This window comes from Gymnoscopelus microlampas (assembly GCF_963454915.1).
Source record: "Gymnoscopelus microlampas genome assembly, chromosome: 8".
Classification (NCBI taxonomy): Eukaryota; Metazoa; Chordata; class Actinopteri; order Myctophiformes; family Myctophidae; genus Gymnoscopelus; species Gymnoscopelus microlampas.
This window is the reverse complement of record NC_139945.1, coordinates 52,328,488-52,353,055: the sequence shown is the minus strand read 5'-3', so window position 1 is coordinate 52,353,055 and position 24,568 is coordinate 52,328,488. Positions and strand designations below refer to the sequence as shown.

The window sequence follows — 24,568 nt, the reverse complement described above, 5'->3', positions numbered from 1 at the left end:
GTTCGCTTTAAAAATATATTCAAAGATTTGCACAAATATCCTCGATTTCTCAAAAATAGCAGATCTACAAGCTCATAGCGCTACGAGCTTGTAGATCTGCTATTTTTGAATGGCCAAAGTGTAAAATAATGCTTTTTAGCTCAAATCTAAAAATTACGCAGATGCATCCCAGGTCTTAATTGGTTAAATGTGTTATAACAAGACAGAATACAGGCTGCACTTTGTATATCTGTTTATTTATAATTGTTATTTTATTGTGAAGCACACAGTGCATACGCACACACACACTCTGTGTGCATGTGCATGTGCATGTGCATGTGCATGTGCATGTGCATGTGCATGTGCATGTGCATGTGCATGTGCGTGCCTGTGTGTGGTGTGACTGTGGGGTGTGTGTGCGTGCGTGCATGCGTGCGTGCGTGCGTGCATGTGTTTGTGTGTGCGTGTTGTATGAAGTATATTTCAGTGGTTTTCAAACTTTTTCATGTCAAGGACCCTAAAAATGTATATGTATTTAGCCGCGGACCCGCATCTTAAAATAATTTGTTCCAGGGACCCCCCAGAAGCAAAGATTTTAGTTACAAATGTTCGCTTTAAATATATATTCAAAGATTTGCACATATTTTCTTGATTTTTCAAAAATAGCAGATCTACAAGCTCGTAGCGCGGCACTCGGTGCCGCGCTATGAGCTTGTAGATCTGCTATTTTTGAATAGCCAAAGTGTAAAATAATGCTTTTTAACTCAAATCTAAAAATAAAAAACACTAAAAACACAGATGCGTCCCAGGTCTTAATGGGTTAAATGTGTTATACAAATAAAAAGGACTTGACCAAAGACAGTTAAAAAGACACATTAACATTTTCATGTGTTCATCTCCATTCAGGTTGGAGGGCTGTGGACTCACAGAGAGATGCTGTGACGACCTGGCCTCCGTTATCAGCTCCAATTCCTCTAGTCTGACCAGCCTGAACCTGTCTATTAACGCGCTCCACGATGCAGGCGCTATAAGTCTCTGTGTTGGACTGAAGAGTCCACATTGTAAACTGGTGGATCTCAGGTCAGTAGTCCTGAGGTTTGTCACAGTCCTGTCTTTTTCTTCAAGCCTGTCTGTCTCTCTCCCTGGTGTCTTTTCTTTGGCTTGTAAATCTATGTTGCAGGTTGGTCCAGTCAAATTGACTGACATCACGTGATGGATATGAGTCCAAAAATACACAAACTAATTAAACTAATACATTTTCACCTTCCAAATTGTTCCGACTTCATTTATGTGTTATTTTATGTTTACCAAACAGAAAATGTAGTAGTTTTTCCTGTTCCATGACCACCACGATACCACCATAACACATTATATAATGCAAGGGTTTTCAAAGTGGGGTCCGCGTACCCCCAGGGGTCCTTGAGGGGTTCCAGGGGGTCCCTTTCAAAATGTGATAATAATAGCACCAACGTTATCTGGTATTAACCCATTAAGGCCTGAGGTTCCAATTCTACAAAATGTCTTCTAAATCCTAACAGTTTTTTGAAAAAAACGTATGTTGTTATATCAGTGGTTTTCACACTTTTTCATGTCAAGGACCCCCAAAATGTATATGTATTTAGCCGCGGCAAAGGCCATCAAAAAATACTTTGTTCCAGGGACCCCCCAGGAGAAAAAAATGAGTTACAATGTTCGCTTTAAAAATGTATTCAAAGATTTGCACAAACTGCCTCGATTTTTCAAAAATAGCTCGTAGCCGCGCTACGAGAACCTTGGGGTGGTTCCAGGGGGTCTGCATCAAAATGTGATAATTATAGCATCAACAATGTTCAACCACTTTAACTCTATATCGGCTATTTGAAATCTACAAGCTCACAACACGTTGCAACTTTAACAACATAAATCGTGTATGGGGGTCCATGGCACAACATATTTTCAGAATGGAGGTCTGCGGCCATTGAGCATTTTCATGTGACCAAAATATGGACTCCTGGGTTAACCCATTAAGACCTGGAACGCATCTGTGTCACTTTAGATTTCTTTGGCTATTCAAAAATGACTTTTTTGCTATCGATTATAGTCACCTATAATCATGGATAATCACTTGAATTCATGGATATCTTTATTTTTTCTTGGATATCTAAGCCAATAATTGATGTCCGGCAGCGGTTCCGGTAGGAGTCACAAAGACTCTCCTTTGTGTCTCCTACCGGAAACAAGACAAAAAAATACATATATATATGCATGAATTCAAGTCTCCATGGTTGACTAAAACTAAAAAAAGTATTTTTTGGGGTGAACTATCCCTTTAAGTATAGCCTACTTTTCTACTGTGCGTGTTCATAATATAGGATGATGTATTTGCACTATATTAGCCATACTGGTGACAGTAGATTAATAGTGTTGTCTCTTGACAATTTGTTGATCTGTGAGTCCACCTGATATTCACAGAGAATACAGGATAGGTGGGCACTAGGGACATCTGGGCACCTTGATGTAAAATTGGCTGTTTTGTCCAAAATGTAATATTTGAAAAATGTTCTTAAGTAATGTAAAGTAGGCTATACATGATGTGAACATGCACCGTACATCATTATCAGACTTGATTTTATCCCTCAACGTTTTGTTTATGTCCAAAAATGACTGGATATACAGGTTTTGTAGCAATTGTAGAAATATTAGACCTTAATTGTCGAATGTAAGCATGTTCTAATCATGTATACTTCATAGCCAAACACAGAGCCCCCCCCTCCCTATGACAAAATCTTGCCCCCCTCCTGACAGAGGCTAAAATCGCCTATGCTCTGTACTATTGTTCTGTTCTGTATGTTGTTCACCTGTCTGTCTGTCTGTCTGTCTGTCTGTCTGACGCGCGCACACACACACACACACACACACACACACACACACACACACACACACACACACACACACACACACACACACACACACACACACACACACACACACGCAATGCTCCTGGTAGACTCAGTGGTCAGATCAGTTCATAGTGATGTTGAGTTCTAATATGTTATAACTATAATAATGTGTGTTTAGCTTTAGTTTTCTTCATGAGTATACAAATAATCCTTTTCTATTCTCCATTCTCTTGTATTCATTTGTTTCAGGTTGCAGCGGAACAACCTCACAAAGGAATGCATAAAGGAGTTATCAGTTCTCAGCTCCAACACATCCTGTACGATACATACTAACTACTAAAACTGTCCAACACATCAGTGTGAGAACTGTGTAGCTGTGATGTGAGCTGATGTGGGAGGAGAGTCACAGTAGCAGGTGTGTCATTAGTAAGTCAGCAGCACACACAGGGTTAATTGTGGTGTCAACGAGGACCATGATTTGCTTGGCCTGCAGGTCAAGCGGTGTACAGGCACACACAGGCATGTTTTGTGCCGTTTTCCTCACTTCAGTTGGTGGAGACGCACCCAGATAGACCAATGGTTCTCAAACTGTGGGTCGGGACCCCCAGGCGGGTCCCCAAATGTTTTTTTTTTTTTTTTTTTAATGAGTGGGGGGTGGGGGGATAAACAAATCAACATGCGGTAAACTGTAAGTGTATCTGCACACTAATTATATACTTTTGACCATTACAGCATATGAATTGGTCAAACGTTGGCCAAATTGTCAAATATTACCTAAGAAAGAAGCAAATAACTCCTACAATTCCAAGTGCTTGTCAGGCTGGGGGGTCTGCACACCCTGATGAAGACCACTGTTGAAAACCTTCATCATTAAAACCACTGTCAGTGTTTGTACAGCAGTCTACACACCCTGGTGAAGAGAGCTTGTCAAAATGTTGATCAATAAAAGTATCTAAATGGAGTTACATTGAGTGTGTGCTATTCTTCCCTGTTTCAACGTATCACTGTACCTACAGTTTATACATGTTATTTAATACATGACAAGTGTTTTAAAATACAGCTCCAAACAAATATGGATGAATGTTGATAATAATACCATCAACAATTAAGGTGCTTGTAATAAGCATTAATTAACATTTGCCATTAACCAATCTTTGTTTTATGGTTGTTTGTACAGTTTGTTGCGTGTTGTTCTATGTTTCAAAGTAGACCACAATGGAAACAAGACTCAGCTTTTTTCCACATTGGGAGATTTTTTTTATTTTTTTTTATCCCACGATTTTGTAACCCTATTTTTTACACCCAGTGCCAATTGTCTATGTAATCCTGGGAACTACCTTCCCTCTTCCAACCTAGGGAGGCCAGGGCCGAGCTCATGCCTCCTTCAATGCATGAGAGCCAACTGACCTCCTTGTCACCTGACAGGGGAGAGTTTCCCTGGTTGGACGTAGCGCGTGGAAGGAACACGTTATTCCAACCAGTTCCCTTCCCCTCCATCAGGCGCCCCGGCTGGCCAGGGGGAGGCAGTATAGTGACCAGGATTACTGCATGTTTTTGTGAGGGTACCTACCCTAGGAGACACGGGGAGAACATGCAAACTCCACAACTTTGGGAGATTTTTTTAAACAATTATTATATTCTATTAACAGTTGATAAGTCCTTAACATATGCTTACTAGCCTTATTAAATGTGAATAAGGCTATATAAGTCGTAATAATAGCGTTGCATACACACTTGTGTATAATACACTTATAAGAACATGGGGTTCTAGCAGTAAAACCCATAATATTAGACGTGGCTGAAGTTAGAACAGTTCATGCTTGTTTCTTTGTCAGCTGTAGGTGAGTTTTGGTGGGGCGGCTACCTATGGTAATTTGGATTGACTGGCACACCCCTTCAAGTTACGAGGACTGGGATTCATCATCATAAGAACATAAGTTACGAACAATTCTGCCATTTAAGAACGCTTCATGAATCTGACTCGACTTCTCTTAGGAATTCACTTAGGAAGAAATGTAAGAGGAAACATTAGGAACTTATTGCTGCATGAGGCCCATTGTTAAAACATGTTCTCATCTAACCTTTAGTAAGAAGAGAAGCATAGGAGAAACACATTTCTTCCTTTCATACACACTCATAAAGGGGAGAGTGTGAACTCAGTCCCCCACTAGCAGAAATGATGCAGTGGAGATTCCTCTGTTTGAGGGATTCACAGTGGTGAGTGTGGTCTGAGTGCAATGGGACTATGCCTTGTTCAGGGTGAACGTCCTTAATGATCAACATTCACCCCGGACATTTTACTCATTGTGGATATCAACTGACGGCCAAAAAGTACTCATTTTCTCCAAACACAGACATTATCAAATGCAGTGGTGGAAAGTAACTAGGTACGTTTCCTCAAGTACTGTACTTAAGAACAAAATTTAGGAATTTCTACTTTAAAGGAGTATTTAATAATGTCAGTACTTTTACTTCTACTCCACTACATCTGAGATGAAAATATTGTATGTTTACTCCACTACAATTATTTGAAAACTTTAGTTACTAGTTACTTGTAGATTTTTATTACAAAACATACATTACCCACTTCAGCCCTGTATACATTTTGGCCATTTGAAAATAGCCGATCTACAAGCTCACAATGCGATGCAACGCATTGTGAGCTTGTAGATCGGCTATTTTCAAAAGATTTGTCTACATTTTATACATTTGAAAACTTGTGAAATGGACATTCTGCACAATGAGTATACTTTCTACTTTTGGTACTTGAAGTCCATTTTGATACCAATACTTTTGTACTTTTACTCAAGTCATTTATGTATTCCTGACTTTTACTTGTAACAAAGTTACATTGCAGTATTGATACTTTTACTTAAGTAATACATGTGAGTACTTTTTCCACCACGGATCAAATCAATATCATAAACGACTCATACCTGTCACATACCTGACAACATTGCCGGGCTTATCTGTTTATTTTTGGAACACAGTTCTTATATGACTCAATCTAAGATTTGCCTATGAGGTTTCCAATACAAAAAAAAGAACTGTGTGTCCCAGAGGTAGTGAAGTCAGGACTTCAGTACTCTATTGAATCATCAAACATTTGATTAGTACCAAAATAGACAGCAACAGAGCATGGAAGTAAGTTCTTTACTAAAAACAAACCGTACAGTACAAAGTCTTTTAAATTATCTTTTTTTTAAGTCAGGCATTGTATCTACTGTGGAGTCTCACTAGGGCGCCGCCCGACAGGTAAGCACCTCACCAGGGAGAAGCAGTGGGAGAGAGAGGCCAGACAGACAGCAGCGCAGCCTGGGACACGTCATAGAGGGGCGGTACCTACCTGTCCTCATCATGAATCAGCCACAACTCCGCACACCTGCGCTGGCCAGTTAGGTGTGGCCCACAAACATTTAAAAGCACAGCCACTCTGCCTCATTCTCCACTGGCTCTCCTGGTGACTGGACAGGTGCTTTCGGGCGGTGAGTGAGATCCTACATTAAATTCCCTACACCGTTAAATGACTTTGTGTGTGAATTTGAGAACTAAAAGAATGTCTCTTTTATTTTATAGGCAACCTGATGGATCGAGCATTATGCATGGAAATGTGAATGTGAATGGAAAATGTCCCCAAACCTGGGAGGAATTTATGTTGATTTGCCTATTATGATTTAAGTTTGACTAAATAACGTAATAACAAGAGCTCTCTGAGCTAAGAGGTTGAATAAAAACCCTTCATTGGGCTTGTACCCTGCCTATCTGTGTCTTGGCCTTGATCAGTGTCCCACACTACATAATCACACAAACACAGAGAAGAGCTACATGAGAAAACATCAACAGACTACGTTATAGCTTCTGGGACTCGTGGAAACACACGCGTTACAAAACAATGCAATACAATAACTTTTTGATAGAAAATACACCGCTCCTTTCTCATTTACATTTGTTTTGAATAATGATATAAAGTCTCTTCTGTACTGTCTAAAGTATGGGCGTGTACACAGTGAAATCCTGATGCTAACGTGTACAAATTGACCCCTAAAGCATTGGTTCTCAAAGTGGGGTCCGGGGACCCCCAGGGGTACTTGAGGGGGTTCCAGGGGGTGCCCAGCTAAAGGATGGACAGGAACCAAATGGACCCTTATGGGTCTGTAACTCAGAGTGTACAAATGGAACCAAATGGACCCTAACGGGTCCATTTGGTTCCATTTGTACACTCAGAGTTAAATTAACATTGGTTTTACAATGTGAATTGGGGTCCCAGAGGTATAAATGCCATTAAATGGGGGTCCGTAGCCTAATAATGCATGTCAAACTGGGGGTCCTTGAAATTAAAATGGTTGAGAATCACTGCTAGAGAGCCATAAAAACCTTCTCTTATTGAAGTCCTTGGCTTATCTTTCAAAACTGTTTCCTTGTTAAAAAGTTAAGGCTTTATATTCTGATAATCATTGAGTGTTTGTTCAGTAACAGGGGTCTCCTTCCCTCTCCAGCTCTTTAATATGCATTTAAAAAATGTTCAGGTGGGTTACAAATTTCATCCAATCAGGAGAGAGTACCCATTTATCAGCTTTTGTCTGCTCATTTTGTTGAGTCATCACTTCCAATTTCACTTGTTTATCCTGTATCCTGGATCAGTCCTCTATCCTGATTGGATGAAATTGTTATGACCTGAACATATATTGTGTTCATTACAGTTAAAAACTGCAGAGACATGGAGACTCCTGTTACTGAACAAACACTCAATAGCAATGATTACTATCACAATCTAGAGCAACTGTTCGTAACACTTACTTTAAAAAATATCACTCCCAACTTTAATAAGTGCATTGTGGTGGATGAACTTGGCTGAGCACCGAAGGGAAGAAGAGAACCTCTTATCTCCATGATAAGAGGTATCTCCTTGTATCTCCATGTTTCATCTGGTTTATGTTTTGTTTTGTTTCATGAATTAATGCTACTTGGTCGTATGACAGTGTCACTAAATAGTTTTTTTTTTTTATATTTTGAAGGTGAAAGTGGTTTAGTGTGCCTGTGGATTTTATAAATATAAACCAATGAAAAGTATTAACAAGAGCTTGTGACTAAATATGAACTACATCGGATACATTGGAAGACAGGTTCTATTTTTTCCAATTCCTGAAAAGTAACAGTTTTGTACATACAAGGTTTCCACCTGACAGCGACGCTATTCTAACAAACACATACAAACCTAGTACAGGAAGTCGCTTTATGTCCCCTCAAACTGGACTTAAAAGTGCAACACACGACTTTCAGTAGAATAATTAACATATCGTCTCTGTCGGGCAGAAACCTTGTATCTCCATATTTAAACATTTCATTATTGTTCCTTTTTTTTTGCAAAAATAGCCAATCTACTATTTCAGCTGTTTGTTTCCCCCTCCATTTCCTGAAAAGTAACAGTTTTGGACATACAAGGTTTGCACCTGACAGCGGCGATAAGGAACTAAGCAGACTCCTTTCAGAAATAGAACATTAGTTTATCAAACTCCACATCTCCTCATCTGTATCGCAGAGGTCACTTTCTCAAAGCACCATAATAAATAGACTCACTCAGTAATCAGTAGTGTAGATGTGGATGTGTGGAGCATGGTGTGGTGCGAGGTGTGCAGATGGCAAGTAAGAGCATAATCAGAATAATAAGGGCATGGAGAAAGGGGATTTGGAGCTGGTGGAGACAGGTCTGCTTCTCTCAGCTTCTACTAGAAGCTGGCCAGGGCGGGGATTTTATAGCCTCCTGGAGGCACCGGGCCCAGGTGCTTTCCAATGAGCAATCAGCCCCACCCTGCTCCCCTATAGGGCAAGAGTTAATGCAAGGCATTCACACCCACAATCACCCAGACTATAACATGGGGCATCACAGTGTGTGTGTGTGTGTGTGTGTGTGTGTGTGTGTGTGTGTGTGTGTGTGTGTGTGTGTGTGTGTGTGTGTGTGTGTGTGTGTGTGTGTGTGTGTGTGTGTGTGTGTGTGTGTGTGTGTGTGACTGGCCAAACAAAACAAGAACAAAATCAAAGTAAATCCCATGTTTCTGCGTTTTCTACAAAATACAATGTTTAGGAATGCAGTCAATAGTATTCTGTCAATAGTAGAGGCATGTCGGCAAATCAACAAGTACGCGGAGCACCCCACATGTGGAGAAATACATAGAATGGCCTTAAAGGAGCACTTCACCCATCTTTAACCTTATTCATATAATTGGTCCTCACTAATGCTCATTCTAAGCACCATGTCTGTCTACTCACTCTGTGTCTCATTGGTGGGCTGGGGACACTTCAGAAACCTGCCTACCAGTGACATCATCGATGGGGATTCCAAGTTAATAGAAACTACACAGCCTTTCTGTAAAGTTAGCATTCTGAGATAGAAGCCATTGTTCCTCCATTAATACAACTGGTAGGCAGGTTTCTGAATGGTGCCATCTCATAATGAGCATTAGTGAGGACCAATTATATGAAGATACGGCTGAAAATGGGTGAAGTGTTCCTTTAATCCGCTGAAATGTTACGTAAAGCACTACAAACTACCACTATAAACTGTGAGGCAGGAACTTTTCTGTCTGCTTTGACTCTTTATTTATACTTTGTTGTACGATGGGAGTATATAACCATATCCAACATAACACACATCATTTCCTACAGATTTATCTCTGCATTGTTATAAAACAAATCACACCCAGTGTGAAGAGTGGTGCATTTGAATTAGTGTAACTGGTTGCATCCTTGTGTTGCAATCAGCTGCAGCTGTTGAGGCCGTGCTCGGACGGACGGACGGACCCACACACACGGTCAAGTGTAGGAGTGGCTGGCACCACTCAAAAATGTCATTTGTCAGCAAATGGTGTCATGGAGCTCTTCCATTAATGGTGTGGTCGACACACAGACAGAGAAGTTACTGCTACAAGATAAGGCATCATACACTAAACATAAAATGACACCAACTAGGCTCTGTGTACAGGACATTGTGTCTCTTCCTTACTTCCTTCACAGGCCTTACCACTTAATGTTGTCTCTTATTGGAGGCTGCTACATAGGCTGCTATTTCATTATGTATAAAATATCCAAACGTCATGCAAATCGATACACAGTATCTCTATAGTCATGTGATCAACACGGATCTGTCCGATTTCACATATTCCATCCTCATTGGCTAAGGTTCGCTTCCAAAATTTGCAGGATTGCTCCGTTTTGAACAAAATGCCTCAAATCTTGAACGCAGCTTGCGATTTCCGTGAAATTTCACAAACACATTCCCACTAAGCCAAGGAAGAAATGCCACCCTTTTTCACATTGGCCTGTTACTGCCACCAGCAGGTCTAATTTAGCAAAACACATTTTATGCCTCAAATCATGAATGCAGTGTCCGATTGCCGTGAACGACCTAAGAATAAATGGCACCCTTTCACATTGTGCTTTTATAGCGCCACCAGGAGGCCACAATAACGTACCTGACCTGGCGGAGACCTGTGCTCCGAGGAGCACTTTTTCTAGTTTATTCTGACTTTCTTCTGCCATCCTTATGAAATAGGTGCTTTGTTTATTGAAATACAATTTTTAATGGAGTTTTAACTTTTTGAAAAGAAAGTCAGAAAATGTACACAATCTGGTCTTCATCCATAGCTACAATTGTCACGTATATAAAACACATTAAAGTGCTTATAGTTAATTATTTAAATTCTGAGGAGTCCATTTGGTTACATTTTCTTTTCTTCTGAGCTATACACCAAAACTGACATTGGCTGACAGTGGCTGTCATGACGTCACCATCTGGCCACGCCCACCACTAATGTCCCCCGACTTTTCCCCCAATGGCGGCGCCTCTGCTTGCGTTTACAATGTCCATTACGTTCACCCATACGCTCACGCACGCACACACACACACACACACGCACACGCACACGCACACGCACACACACCTGCTTCAGCAAGGTTCAGTGTCTTGCTTAAGGACACTTTCACATTAACCCAGGGGAAGTCAGGGATCAAACCTGACTTCAAACTAGGGTTACATGTAGATGTTTCATCAACAGAAGAACTCCATACATGGTTTGTCCTTCAGACATGGTTATGCTTCATATGACTGGGCACTACACAGAACTTCTCATCGGGATCCCTAGCAAAAGCCTTCAAAGGCTTCAGTATATTCAGAACAGCGCTGCTAGGGTCCTGATGAGAGTGTGCAAACATGAACACATCACACCCATCCTCCGTTCACTCCATTGGCTTCCCGTTGCTTTCCGGACCCAATACAAAATATCCCTGTTGACACATCAGTGCATCCACGGCAACGCTCCCTCATACCTCAAGGACCTAGTCTCCCTACAACCCTCGACCCGTAACCTCCGCTCCTCAAACACCAACCTCCTCAACACCTGCAAGGCCAAACTACGCACCATGGGCGACCGGGCTTTCTGCTCAGTCGCACCCGAACTGTGGAACGCCCTCCCTGTCCACCTAAGAGCACCACAGTCGGTCGACTGCTTTAAGAGAGGATTAAAGACTTACCTTTTTAGCAAAGCATTTTTTTAGCTGGTTTTACCTCTAGGCTTTATGCCCCATGTTTTAATTGTTTTTAGTTGTTTTCTTTTAATTGGTGTGATGTTTTCTGTTCTTATGCTACTGCCTTCTGTAAGCACTTTGAGATTTCCTGTAAATGTAAAGTGCGTTATAAATAAAATCCATTATTATTATTATTATTAGAGAGGGGGGGGGGGTCAGAGAGATAGAAGCAGACAGAGGAGAAAGAGAGAGATCATTTTTAACTGTAGAATAATTCAATATAATGTGGTGAAATATTAACTGATTGATTGATTGATAATGACATGTTAGGTAAGTTGCCATGAATTCAACACATACTGTACCTTTCCTCTCTTTGAATAAAAGCAAGGCCACACTGATGATGATGATGATGATGATGCTGATGCTGCTGATGAAGATACCCGTCCAAACCCACCAGTGAAACCCTCCAACTGTAGAAAGCTCTAGAGAGAGAGATAGAATGAAAGATGAAGAACACAGAGGTTCAGTCATCCATCCTTCTTACAGTTTCATGATCGACGATTTTTTGTAACTAGCTCAGTGGTATTTACCACTTAACGGCCGATCTACACTAGACTTTTCAAATCGTGCGTATGCGTGGAATTTGCTGCGCGCGTACAGTGTGTTCGGAAAGATCCAATTGATATCAATGATACCGGCTACACCAGGCGTGTTAAAGTAATCTGATTAAGCTTCCAAGTTCCAAGTTACACCAATTTGATATTTCCCAAATAACATTGTATTGATCAGCAACAACCAAATAATTGTAAGTATCAGTAATGGGTATCTTTTCTAATTATATATTTTTTGGATCTTTGGATCATTGATTTCAGCTGTTTTGGAGAAAGCTATTGCTGGCTAACTCCTGGGGCCTTGTGTGTACACTCCTGCAAACTTTAGATGCCAATCTTAGCCAATCAGGATGGAACATGAAAAATCTGACAGATCTGTGCAATGGAAACATTACAGGGGGAAACACTGCAGATGCATGCAATGTTTCCCGCAGTTCGGTGCAGTTATTATGTAAAAACATGAATCGGCCTGTTATAGCACCACCATGAGACCGATTTAAAAAGAATTGGGTAGCATTTCATCCTTGGCCTAGTGGGAATCTGCGTGGAAAGTTTCACAGCGATGCGTTCATGATTTCAGATTTTCTTTTCTAAACGGGCCACTCCTGCAAACTTTGGAAGCCAATCAGAGTGGAATATGAAAACTCGGACAGATATGAAGAAACTGAGGCAGAGGTTCTGCTCTGGCCTCCAGGGAGTGTGCGTGTACAGTTTCATGCAGATCGGTCCAACGCGGTACCAGAGATTAGCTGTACACACAGACGGGCTGATAGACACATTCACACACACACACACACACACACGCACGCACACACGCACACACACACACACACACACACACACGCGCGCGCGCGCGCGGACGGACGCGGACGGACGGACGGAAAAACATAGTCTCGGCCACACCTTCGGCCTGGCGGAGACAATAACAAGAACAACACGGTTACCTACCTTCTTTAGAACCAGTGTCTGTGTTCCCCGACAGAGGTGTCAGTTCACCTGAATTGACAAGTAATACCAGATTTAGACCAAGACTGATAAACACAACAAACTAAAAAAGTACTCTTTTACATTCTTGAGACAACTCCTTTGTTCCATACAATCTCACATTTCTCATCCTGTTTTTTTTTTTCTTCCTATCTACCTGTCACCATCTACATGCCACATGCCTACAGTATATGGTTGAGGTTTCTATTACAAATACATGCTCTCTATTATTAACTTCATGTTCAGATATTTCTGATTGTAGAAATGTAATATAAGAACAGCATACGTACCTTCTCTTCCTTCTGTAGAACCACTGTCTGTCTTGTTATCTGAATTAACAAGAAGCAATACCAGAAATAAACCAACACTGATAAACAAACAAAAAATTGCAAACAAAATGCATTCTTGAGACAATAATGTCTTACATTCTATCCATAGACATCAGTTTTCTTAAACCCATAGGAAACTTTCTCTTTTACAAAGCACCTGAAGAAGGTCATCACATCAGTGAGTCTTCTAATAAATCTGCTCCTGTACCGTGCAGTTTGGCAGTGTGCGGGCGTATTCCTTTTGTGCACTTGTTTGCCTAATGCCTACGCGCCTGCTTTTAAAGTTTCTATTCTAGGTGTGTGAAGGTTTTTCTAAACAGTGTTCCAAAGCATCACAAATCAAATTTGAGATTAGAATGATCAAAATGGTGTGCTAATTAAAAGCAGATCTTCTAATGCTGCCTGCATGGTGCTCTGAGATCAGCTTGAGTCACTTCAAGGTCGTGCAAGAAGAGGGTAGGCTACTAGAAGATTATATGTGTACACACAGTAATTCAACTCAGACTGCCAGGCAATCTAAAGACACTTCAAAAGTGAGGACAGCCTGATCCTGAAAAGTATTTAAACTAGTCCGACAGCGCATTCCTCCGACAGCGCAGTGCTCCGACATTAAACAGTAAACCCGAACCAAACCCGCACCCTAACCCTAACCGCACGCGGATGCCACATAGTCGGAGAAAAGGTCTGTCGGATTAACGCATGCCTCCCGTCGCTTTGTATCTTTGTATCTGGAAGTTGAACCCAGCACAACTTGAATTTGTAGCTTTGTGTATCTTTGTCGCTAGAGCTACAGCTACAAACGGATGTGGTGTGTGATTTATAATTGAAAAGGCCTCACTGCAAAAATGAAACCCCTCTGTGCAGTTAAGCACCACATCGTAACGTGTTGTACATCTGCGAATTGTAATTTTTTTTTAAGGTTTTTGACAAAGACTACAACTAAGGACATTTCCCTATGATTTGAGTACGTTTTAGTTAGTTTTGTAAATACACAAAACAGTTTCAGTTAGTTATATTTCTTTGTAAAGCCGCGTTTTTTTCTTAATTTCAGTTAACTATAACTTTGTTGTTTTCGTCAACGATAATAACCTTGGTGGTAAGTGAGCTTTGACTTATTCTGGTGGTATACACAGGTGGAGGGAACCAAGTACAGGAAGGGCCAGGTTTTAATGATTCTGCTGGCTGGTAGTGAATACCGAAACAGTTGGGAAGGTCCCTGAGAGGCAGGCTCACAGACAGGTGCATCACAAGCTAATTCATCTAGGGGTGCAAGTTTCTGTAAACATAAGCAAATAACATTAGCCACATATATAGTTTCTTGAATTCCTATATAAAGACAAATAGGGTGTTATTATGTACCTGACATGTCTTGACTGCCAAAGCCTGCAGTCTTCATTAGAAGTGTTGCCAAAATAGCTGACAGTAAAGCTTCTGCAACAACTCTGATTGACTGCAGGCTGCAGGCTTTGGCATTCAAAACATGTCCGATAAATAAAAACACCCATTTGTCTTTATAGAAGAAGTCAAGAAACTAAGTGGGAAAAGTCAGAAAAAATGAATCTCTTCAGTCTAGGTCTAGATATAGGTGTTACAACTCATTACATTATATTAGTAAACATTACATTTTGCAGAAACATTTGTTTGAACTTACAAATTGTGCAATCACTCAAGTAGGTCATGCATCAATACAGTAGATCTCTACAAATGGAGTAACAACTCATTAATACATATTGTAATAGGGTTTACATTTCTGCTCTATATAGAGCAGAAAGGTAAACATAAATATAAAAATGTAATATTACTTAGATCAAGCTTTTGACCCAACAATCAAATATAGTCCAAATTGGCTCTCCAACCGTGCTCAAATGAAAAATGCCTAATCACCATAGTAAATATTACTCTGCCACTGATTAAACATACAGCCAACTGTTCAGCATTGACATTACACAGTATAATCCTCAGTGCATTTCATTGTGTACTAGAAGTTCTTCCACTCTGGCAGTTTAAATGATTTTTAAAGCCTCAAGATTTAGCTGCTGTAGCTAAATCTGTCCTTAAATTGGATTTTTTTAATATATATTTTTTTCAGTGACTATCTTAGTTATGAGATTGAGCTAACAGGGACTTAGTTCAATTGTTTTGTATTTATTCAGTTTAGGAAATCACAATCTTTATTTAGCTTTATTGGTTCAACAGGGACTAGTTAATGTCTCAGTCAGATCCATCCAGGGAAATGGAGAAACAAGGGTTTTGCCCCACTGTATTAATTTTTATTTCATGTTTAATGTTGTTGCCATTGTATAATCACAAGATTACACTTGAGGGTGTGCTTTACCATCATTGGTACTTCAGTGATGCTGATGGAGCTCAGCGCAAGTGGCTCGTTTCTGACCACATCACTGTAGTGCCAATAATGACGGTAAAGCACACCCTCTTGTGTAATATTGCTTAATTGAACCGGTGAACAGCTGCTTTAACTAATAAGTCATCCCTTCAACCGACTCACCTGCTGTTCAGCTAGAAACTGTTCGGAGATATCTATCTATCTATCTATCTATCTATCTATCTATCTATCTATCTATCTATCTATCTATCTATCTATCTATATATATATATATATATATATATATATATATATACACACACACACACACACACACACACACACACACACACACACACACACACACACACACACACACACACACACACACACACACACACATATATATATATATATATACACACATATATATATATATATATACATAATCTTGGACAATGTAGAGATGTTTTCTTACCTTGCCGTTGATTATATGTACATCTTTTCTTAGTCAACAAGCTTTCCACAGTACCCGTGGGAAGCCTGGTTTCCGTTCCATGTTTAACCAGTGCCATCTGTCTAGAGCCCGCCTACTGCAAAACTGTATCTGGTCATTTTCACACACATACAGCGCTGTACATGCACGCACATACAGACCGTTTCTGCTGATTCTCACCAGACCAGATATGTGAACTGGCAAAGCAACATGGTCCCAGTCTACTTATTAAAGAGGTGGTGCCATGGTTTTGTTTCCTGGAGGCTGAAACCTTGAGGGTCAAACGTGCCAATAGAGAAACAGCCCTTTAGTGACATAGTAAAAACATACCCTCTCCCTCATTATCATAACACAACAGGTGTGGGCATGAGGAGGAGGAGGGACTAGGACAGGTGGGTGGTGCTAAGGTGGTGGAGGAGGTGCTAAGGTGAGAACCAGGTATACTTAATGAACTGGAGGCGTGTCTACATAAAAACATAATTTTAACAATTTCTGTACACTTTTTTGAAAAACATCTTCCTCCTAGTACAACCATAATACCTGATGATTATGTTTTAGGGGGGGGGGGGATCACTGAAAATCACGGCACCCCGTCTTTAACAACTACAACATACTACAACCTGGAAGTTAGACTATGCTGGGCTATGGGCCTGCCTGACCACAGTTCACGTTGAGTGGGTTGGTCCTCCTTACCGCTGAGCTGTTTAGTGCCGATACAAAGCCTTACAACAGCATCCTCAAGGCCATGTCCTGCGGATGTTCTCTGCTGAAACAGTGACCCCTGTTGAGGCACACAATAGCCATAATATACACTGACACATACTGTGCATATAATACGTATAATAAACAATAAACAGTGAACAGCCATGAGGCCTTGAGGTCTGACTGGCTATTTTAGGTATTGCATGAAAAATAGATTAGCGTACACCCTGACACAGTAAAAAGGGAAAAGTGTCACGGTCCGCTCCTCGGGCCTTGTACTCTGACTTTATTATGTAGACCTTCCTGCCCTTATAAGGTCTTGGACTTCGTTCCTTTCTGTTCCTTTGTTCTGTTCTGTATCTAGTCTTGTTATTATGTTACTCTGTTGTTTTTGCCATGCTGTTCTGTACCTTTATTTTGTAGTCTTGTTTCCTGTTGCGTCCTACATTCCGTCCGGACTCCTACATTCCGTCCGTGACAGAAAAGAATATCCAAGTTAAAATATACAAAACCAGATGACCATGAATAAAAGAGGCAATAAAATAAACATTATGAAAAAGCCTTCACAAAAGCACATTTTCAGGAGTGAGTTGAAGGAAGACTTTTATAACTTTAGATATGGGTGTTCCAAAGACTGCAAAAGTCCAATCACCCCAGGCAAGAGGACCCTATCTGAGGATCTCAGGCTGCACTCAGGCTCATACGGGACCACCGGACCAGCATATCTAAAATGTAACTAGGAGTCTGGCCGTGGAGACTTTAAAAATCATGAGCAAAATCTTAAAATCAATTCTGATGCTCACTGGCAACAAGTAAAGAGAAGTATAAGGATGGGTGTATGGTGGTCACAGTTCTTAGATTTCATTAGCAGTCTAGCAGCTGACTTTTGCACCAGTTTGAGAATAAGAGCAGTTTACACTGCTGCTACAAAAATATGAATTAACAAGTGTGCCCCCAAAGTCATACACTGTATAGTAGACCAGTGGTTCTAAAACTTTTTCATGTTAAGGACCCCCAAATGAAAATGTATTTGACCACGGACCACCATCTGAAAATATTTAGTGCCAACTGATCCCCATAAAAGATTCGTTTTTTGTGTTACATTTATTTCAAGATAAATAAATAAAAAGCTGATCTACAAGCTCACAACATCTCGCAGTGTGACGCGTTGTGAGCTTGTAGATCGGCTATTTTAAAATAGCCGATGTACAGGGTTGAAGTAGTTAAACTAATTTTGATGCCGTAACTCATTCACTGCCAGAATAAATAAATCATTAAATCATCACCACTGCCAAGGATTTTTCAATTTTCTTACATTTTCACCCGGTGCAAATTACTGTATCTAAGTGATCCTGGGCGCTACACTCCCCCCACTAGCCTGGGGAGCCCAGGGCCGAGCTCATGCCTCCTTCAATGCATGAGAGCCAACTGACCTTCTTGTCACCTGACAGGAGGGAGTTTCCCCGGTTGGACGTAGCCTGTGGAAGGAACAAGTTATTCCAACCAGTTCCCTTCCCCTCCATCAGGCGCCCCGGCTGTCATGGGGGAGGCTGTATAGCGACAAGGATTACTACATGTTTTTGTGAGGGTATTAACTACCCTAGGAGGCATGGGAAGAACACACAAACTCCACACAGAGTAGGCCCTTTCACCAACCCCACCTAGGGTTTGGGCGCTGATGACGCGGAGAAGAAGACACACTCCCAGCGCCCACAGTGTCCCCGGCGGGAATCGAACCCAGGACCTTCTAGCTGTGAGGCTCTCTCTTTGATCTTAAACCAGAGGAGAGGCACGTCGCATCTTCCTGGAGATTGATTACACATTGAATATTAACGTTTTACCTGCCAGTCTGTAGGTCCCTGGTTCAAACCCCAATTTAACCAGTCCAAATACAATTTACTGAACAAATATCATGACTTTGTTAATTAATGCATGTTCACTTCTTCTTCTCTCTCTCTCTCTCTCTCTCTCTCTCTCTCTCTCTCTCTCTCTCTCTCTCTCTGCCTTCCTGCCATCATATATTTTTCTATTTGTGTCTGTAGGGCCCCCTCAAAAATGTGACGCTACATCTCAAGGGGCTATCCTTTCAATAAATTCAAATTCAGGGAGTGTACCAGAGACATCCCTTTCACACTTTATTCACATTATGTACATACAATGTTTTTAAATCTATTCGTCAGTTAACTGACTGAACTAGTACAAGGCCTAATTACATCCATAAATACATATAAATGCATTCCCCTTTGGACAAGGACTACAAAAATGAAATAATAATGCACAAAATGAAGTCGGGACATTGGAACGTGCCATCAATCCTCCCCTCAGAGAATGGATTCAGAGCAAAAGGCTCCACCGTTGCTCAAATTCGATCTCTCAGGTGCATCATCTAGGTGGTTAACACTCTGTCAGCAGTGTTGACATTCAAGAAGGGATTTGATTCTATCCATCAGGGACATTATGAGAATTTTGAAGGTCTACGGAGCTTGTCTGCTCTGTGCAATTGAGTTGATGCACACCAACACACATGCTGATGTGATAATACAGAGTGGTGAAATTAATTGGTTCACAATCAAAGCAGGGGTTCTACAAGGGTATATATACACTAGCCATCTTTCTATCATCATCATTGCCCTTGTGTAGTAGGCATGAGTGTGTAAATTTCAATATCGGTGGTATTATAATTATATGTATAAACAGTAATTGTGTTGTTATATCGACCGATAGTTACTACACTTGTCTTAGCAATGGAGAGCCATAGTTGGACAAGAGGCCAAGCTCAGATTTGCCATCACTTCAAGGAGGTCAAGACGCCATCCAGCAGTCGAGTTGGACACTGTGGACGACATCACACAGAACTGTTCCTCCAAGTGGACAATACATCTAGGAACCCACTGTAGACCTCTGTGACCCCGATATTTGGTTCTTTTAAGCCTGACTGAGGCCAAATACCTTATATTTGTGCAGATAAATTATAGGAAGCATCCCAAAAATATGTACCTCTTGTGTACTAAAGCATTATGGCGTTCTATTGGTTTTCTAGTTTGTTACAATGTTTTTGCAGTGTATGCATACATTAACATGTGGCTGATTATGCATTATTAACATAGGCTGCCAACAAAGAATACAAGTGACAAAGTATCTAATTAATAGCCATAGCTAAATATACAAGAAGTGGCAGAGCTGTTGTAATACCCTCAGGGCCCAGAACTAGACTAACATTCATCAATAACATTTAATTATAAGCCGAAACACACAGATGTGGATCAATATATATCCACATCTGTCCGAGTCAAAATTCAAAACATTGTGAGACTAGACAAAATGTGAACCTTTTAAAGGTGTACTCCCCAGGTATGACACCTCCGTTTGCATTGACTGTGTTATGATTCAAATGTGTCTTTTTCATGTTTTGACCAGTACTGTATCTTTGTTATTGCAACATTATGTCAGGGCGCATTATGTGATTTACTTAGATGAGAGTAAGGAAAGAAAAACATCCACCAAGCTCATTCGCAAGACCAAAGCCAAATAAGTTGTACAAATTGGAGGTATCCGGTATCAGGCTAAATCTGACTTGCTATGCACAACTGCTCTATATGTGCAATAGAGGGCACCAAGTACAAAGACAGGGGCTGTATTGGCATTTTTTCTCATGCAACAGGCCAACAATATTTCTGATTGGTGGAATTTACAGGCTCTCTACAGTTGACGTCAGAGACGTGCAGAGGGATTTGGAGAGGCAGGGGCTGGAATTTCAAAAGGGCACCTATTGCTGGCACCGGCCGGATGATGTCTTTTTTTTTTTTACATTTCTACCCAGAAGCATCTACCCAAACAGGGAAGGCCATGAGCCCAGAAAAAAAGTAGAAAAAGTGGAAAACACGCCCATAGGCTAAGCTTCGCAGGACGTACTGACGTACAAAGCCCGTACTTCTCCAAACATGTACAAATGCTAAATATAAGGTGCTTACCCGCTTGCCCCAAATGTTAACTCGGTGTCCGTTGTGTCTGTGTAATGTATTAGTCCATATGTTTCAATAAAGAAGTGTTTTGTTCCCGTCTGTCGCCATTTTCCCCCCTCGTTTACTTCCTGTTTACATTGAGTGTAATTCCGGATTTCACCCGATGCGCCCCGTCACCACCGCCAAGGGAACCTCCGACAGGATTGGCCACAGACGGGATTAAAACACTTATTTATTGAAAGATATGGACTAATACATTGCACAAACACGCCTTACACCGAGTTAACATTTGGGGCAAGTGCTTCGCACCTTATATTTAGCATTTGTACATGTTTGGAGAAGTACGGTCTTTGGAGCTGACATTCCACAGCAATCTGGGGGGGTGGTAGGTAGATAAGACTCTCGTAGAGATAAAACATGTTAAAATACATCTATGAGAGTTTTTATCTAAGGCTATATTAGATAAAGAGCGAGAGAGAGAGGAAATGAACAGTATAATAATTTTTCGTCCACAAATACCTACTGTATCTGTCTCAAATTAAGACCGGTCACTGATTTTCTGCGCTTCTCTGTGTGCGTCTGCTCTCGTTGAATGGACAATGGACATGTGAGTGCGTGCGCCCGGCATGGTTATAGAGCGTGCCAAAAATCCTAAAGGGGGCGTCAACAAGTGTCTTTTGGTAGCGGCGGACATCTTTGTGGGGTAAAAACCAGGTTGACTTAACATTGCCCAATATAGGTCAATATAGGTTTCGATTGGACATATACTTAGTTGCGCGCTGTATCGCGTACCGAAAATAGACGATCTACAAGCTCACAATGCGTCGCGCTGGGACGTGTTGTGAGCTTGTAGATCGGCTATAATTATGTGCGTGACACAGCGCTCAATTAGGTATACTCAAGCTTTACTGGCGATGAGGCGTTTAGAGAGTAAGAGAGGAGCAATTCTCTTGGCCTTGAATGCTGCCTTCGAGTAGGGCATTTGCGTTTTTTCCCACCATTTATTTTTCACCATAATAAATGCTGCATTCATGGTCTGGAGAGGGCACCTTTTTTACCAACGGGTAAAAGGGCAGGGGCTCAAGCCCCCTTTCATGTCTATGTGTGCACGTGCATGGTTAACGTAGATTCACGTGGTTAGTGTACAAATTGGCATCAGGGTGCGCTGTACAGACTAACACTGAGGCTGCATCCCTTCCTACACGTAATGCAGTGCTCTCAACTCCTAACCCTGGCAGGCACTACAAGTCCTTAAAAAAAACTATCAATCATGGCTTCTTCCCCCACGCTGTACAAATCTTCACCTCTCACCATTATCCCAACCCACATTCACAGTACACTGTGCTCTCTCAAGGTCACAGTGCATATCATATTCTGTTACGTAGATGTAGCCTGGTAAACCCTCCCTCCGGAAATCTCATTTGTAATTTATTTCAGGAGTGAGTCTGGCATGATCGCCCATTTGGCAATTTGGCTGTGGGCTGGAGTTGGGCGGGAGTAATACCGTTGACTGACAACCCCTTCAGCCAATCAGCAGTGTTCCCCTTCAGCCAGTGCATTTTTACCACCTCCAGACTAATGTGACGCAACACAACTTTTGAGGATTTTTAAATAGGCTCTGTCATGATTAATTGACCACATATATGAAGTTAAACAACTAAATTCTATCCAAACGATATCTTAAAAGTAAATTCCGTAGCTCAAAATAGAAGTTTGAGAGCGTTTTGAAGTTTAAAAGAGAGTAGAAAACACTGCGGTCAAAAAAAAGATGGCTGGCGTTCGTTTTTGCACTCAGGCTGCACTCAGGCTGCACTCGGAACACCACAGATCCCTCCCGGTGAGCTGCGGGGTTCCTCAAGGCAGCATTCTAGGGCCGTTACTGTTCCTTCTATACATTAACGACATGAATGCTGCCTGTAACTGCAAACTGTTCCTGTTCGCTGATGACTCGGCACTCCTGATCTCGGGTGAGGACAAGTTGCAACGCCATGTCTATTGCATAGAGAATATCGCATGATTTTCAACATCTAAAGACTCTCACTGTGAGGACAACAGTGTAAAGATATGTAGCCTGCAGTGCTGAATGTCAAACTTTCACAAGAGATAATGCAGTGCTGTCAACGCTGCCTTTCTCATTCTCCCCCAAGCAGACTGTTCGTGTAGCCTGCTGCTGCTATATTGGAGAGATCCATGAAACAGGGTACATCCCCAATAGTCCTCTCATAACTCTTTCACAGACATTAGGGAAAAAATAAAAATAAAAAACTTTGAACAATAGGTCAATATTGGTTCAGCAGAAGCGAGGCTAGTTTATTTTTCTCAGCGCACACTTGATTTTGAACGTCTCTGGCGTGCTGCTACCCATTGATACAGACAGTATACAGTATACTGGTTGAGCCCAGAGTTTTAGTGAAGTTCCTAAACCAGTGAATCCTGCCAGAGCTTTTCTCTTCTCTGCCCGCTTAATCCATTTAGACCTGAGGCCGATTCGACAAATGTCTTCTAAATCCTGTTTTCTGAACAGTTTATCTTACAGTTTTCTGTAAGATTTCTGTTTTCTGAAAATTCTTATGTTGCTACTTTTTCATGTGAAAAATATATTCAAACATTTGCACAAATGTTCGAGATATTTCAAAAATAGCAGATTTACAAGCTCATAGCACGGCACGAAGTGACGTGCTATGAGCTTGTAATTCTGCTATTTTTGAATAGTCAAAGCATACAATAATGGTTAAAGTGGTTAACATCTAAAATGACACAGATGGTTTCCTGGTTTTAATGGCTTAATGCTGTCTCCCTCTCAGCTTTCCTACTAATCTGTTTGAGGGAAAACAAAACCAAAGAGGAATGGATTGCCTGCTGAATACTTAATAAATGGCAGCTTAACGCGCCAGTGCCTGTCTGCGACAACAACATTCAAAGCAATTTGACAAAAGAAAGCTCCCAGAAGCAGTAAAGTATGTTCAGCAAGACGGAGATGTCATCAGCTACCGTTATATTGTGATTATCACTTTCTCTATAAGGCATATGAATAAATAGATAAACAAACACATTTACAGTGTTGTTGCCTGATAAGAATGTTGTAATTAAACACACACTCATTTCATCCCTAACAATGTTATGTAAACATTATCAGGTTCAGAACCATATAGGAGAAAGTAATTTAATCAGATTTGGTGTCCCACAGAATACTGGATATTTTCTTTCAGAACAAAACTTTTACTTATAGCTAGAATGGGTGATGCTACTGTGTTTAATAGTTGGAACGACGCATGTACAATTCCATTGGCACGGAAAGGAATGCTCGTATAGAGATGCATTATTTCCAAAGATATGTTTTATGACAAGATATCAAATGCTTTGCTCTTGCTTGTCTTGAAAAAATAACATACATTGCATCACAGAAATAATGCCATTATCAATGTTGTTGTTTAGCTGTGATTGGTAGTCTTGTTATAAATAGCATACTCATAATTCCATTGACCTATATCTATTTATGTGCACAGCATACAGGACTAGAACACACTCTGCCAAAGTTTGTTGGCTTGAATAAAACATCAACCATCAATGACATCATACAGTTCCGTTTCATGGTTGAGCATCTAAATACTGAATGTAATTTTTATTTCTGCCCCTTATTTTTGTTGTTATTAAGTCAAGCAACAGAGGTGTGGAGTACAGGAGATAGTGCTCCACAATGAATTGAAACTTGTGACTTCATGTCTGTAATGTTACCGTGAAACTTGGCAGCTAATTAAAAATCTTGCAGAGAAAAACAAGCGG

At 40.9% G+C, this 24,568-nt stretch overlaps 1 protein-coding gene across 1 annotated transcript in view; it reads left to right on the top strand.

Moving 5' to 3' along the window:
* Nucleotides 1–3,322, top strand: part of LOC311050340 (NACHT, LRR and PYD domains-containing protein 3-like) — a 42,826-nt gene extending 39,504 nt beyond the window's left edge. Inside the window, exons 14-15 of the mRNA XM_084064355.1 lie at nucleotides 886–1,059; nucleotides 3,108–3,322. Of these exons, the coding sequence (XP_083920481.1) occupies nucleotides 886–1,059; nucleotides 3,108–3,198 (265 nt within the window). The 3' untranslated portion in view covers nucleotides 3,199–3,322. The remainder of the gene's footprint in view (nucleotides 1–885; nucleotides 1,060–3,107) is intronic.
* The last annotated feature ends 21,246 nt before the right edge of the window (nucleotides 3,323–24,568 follow it).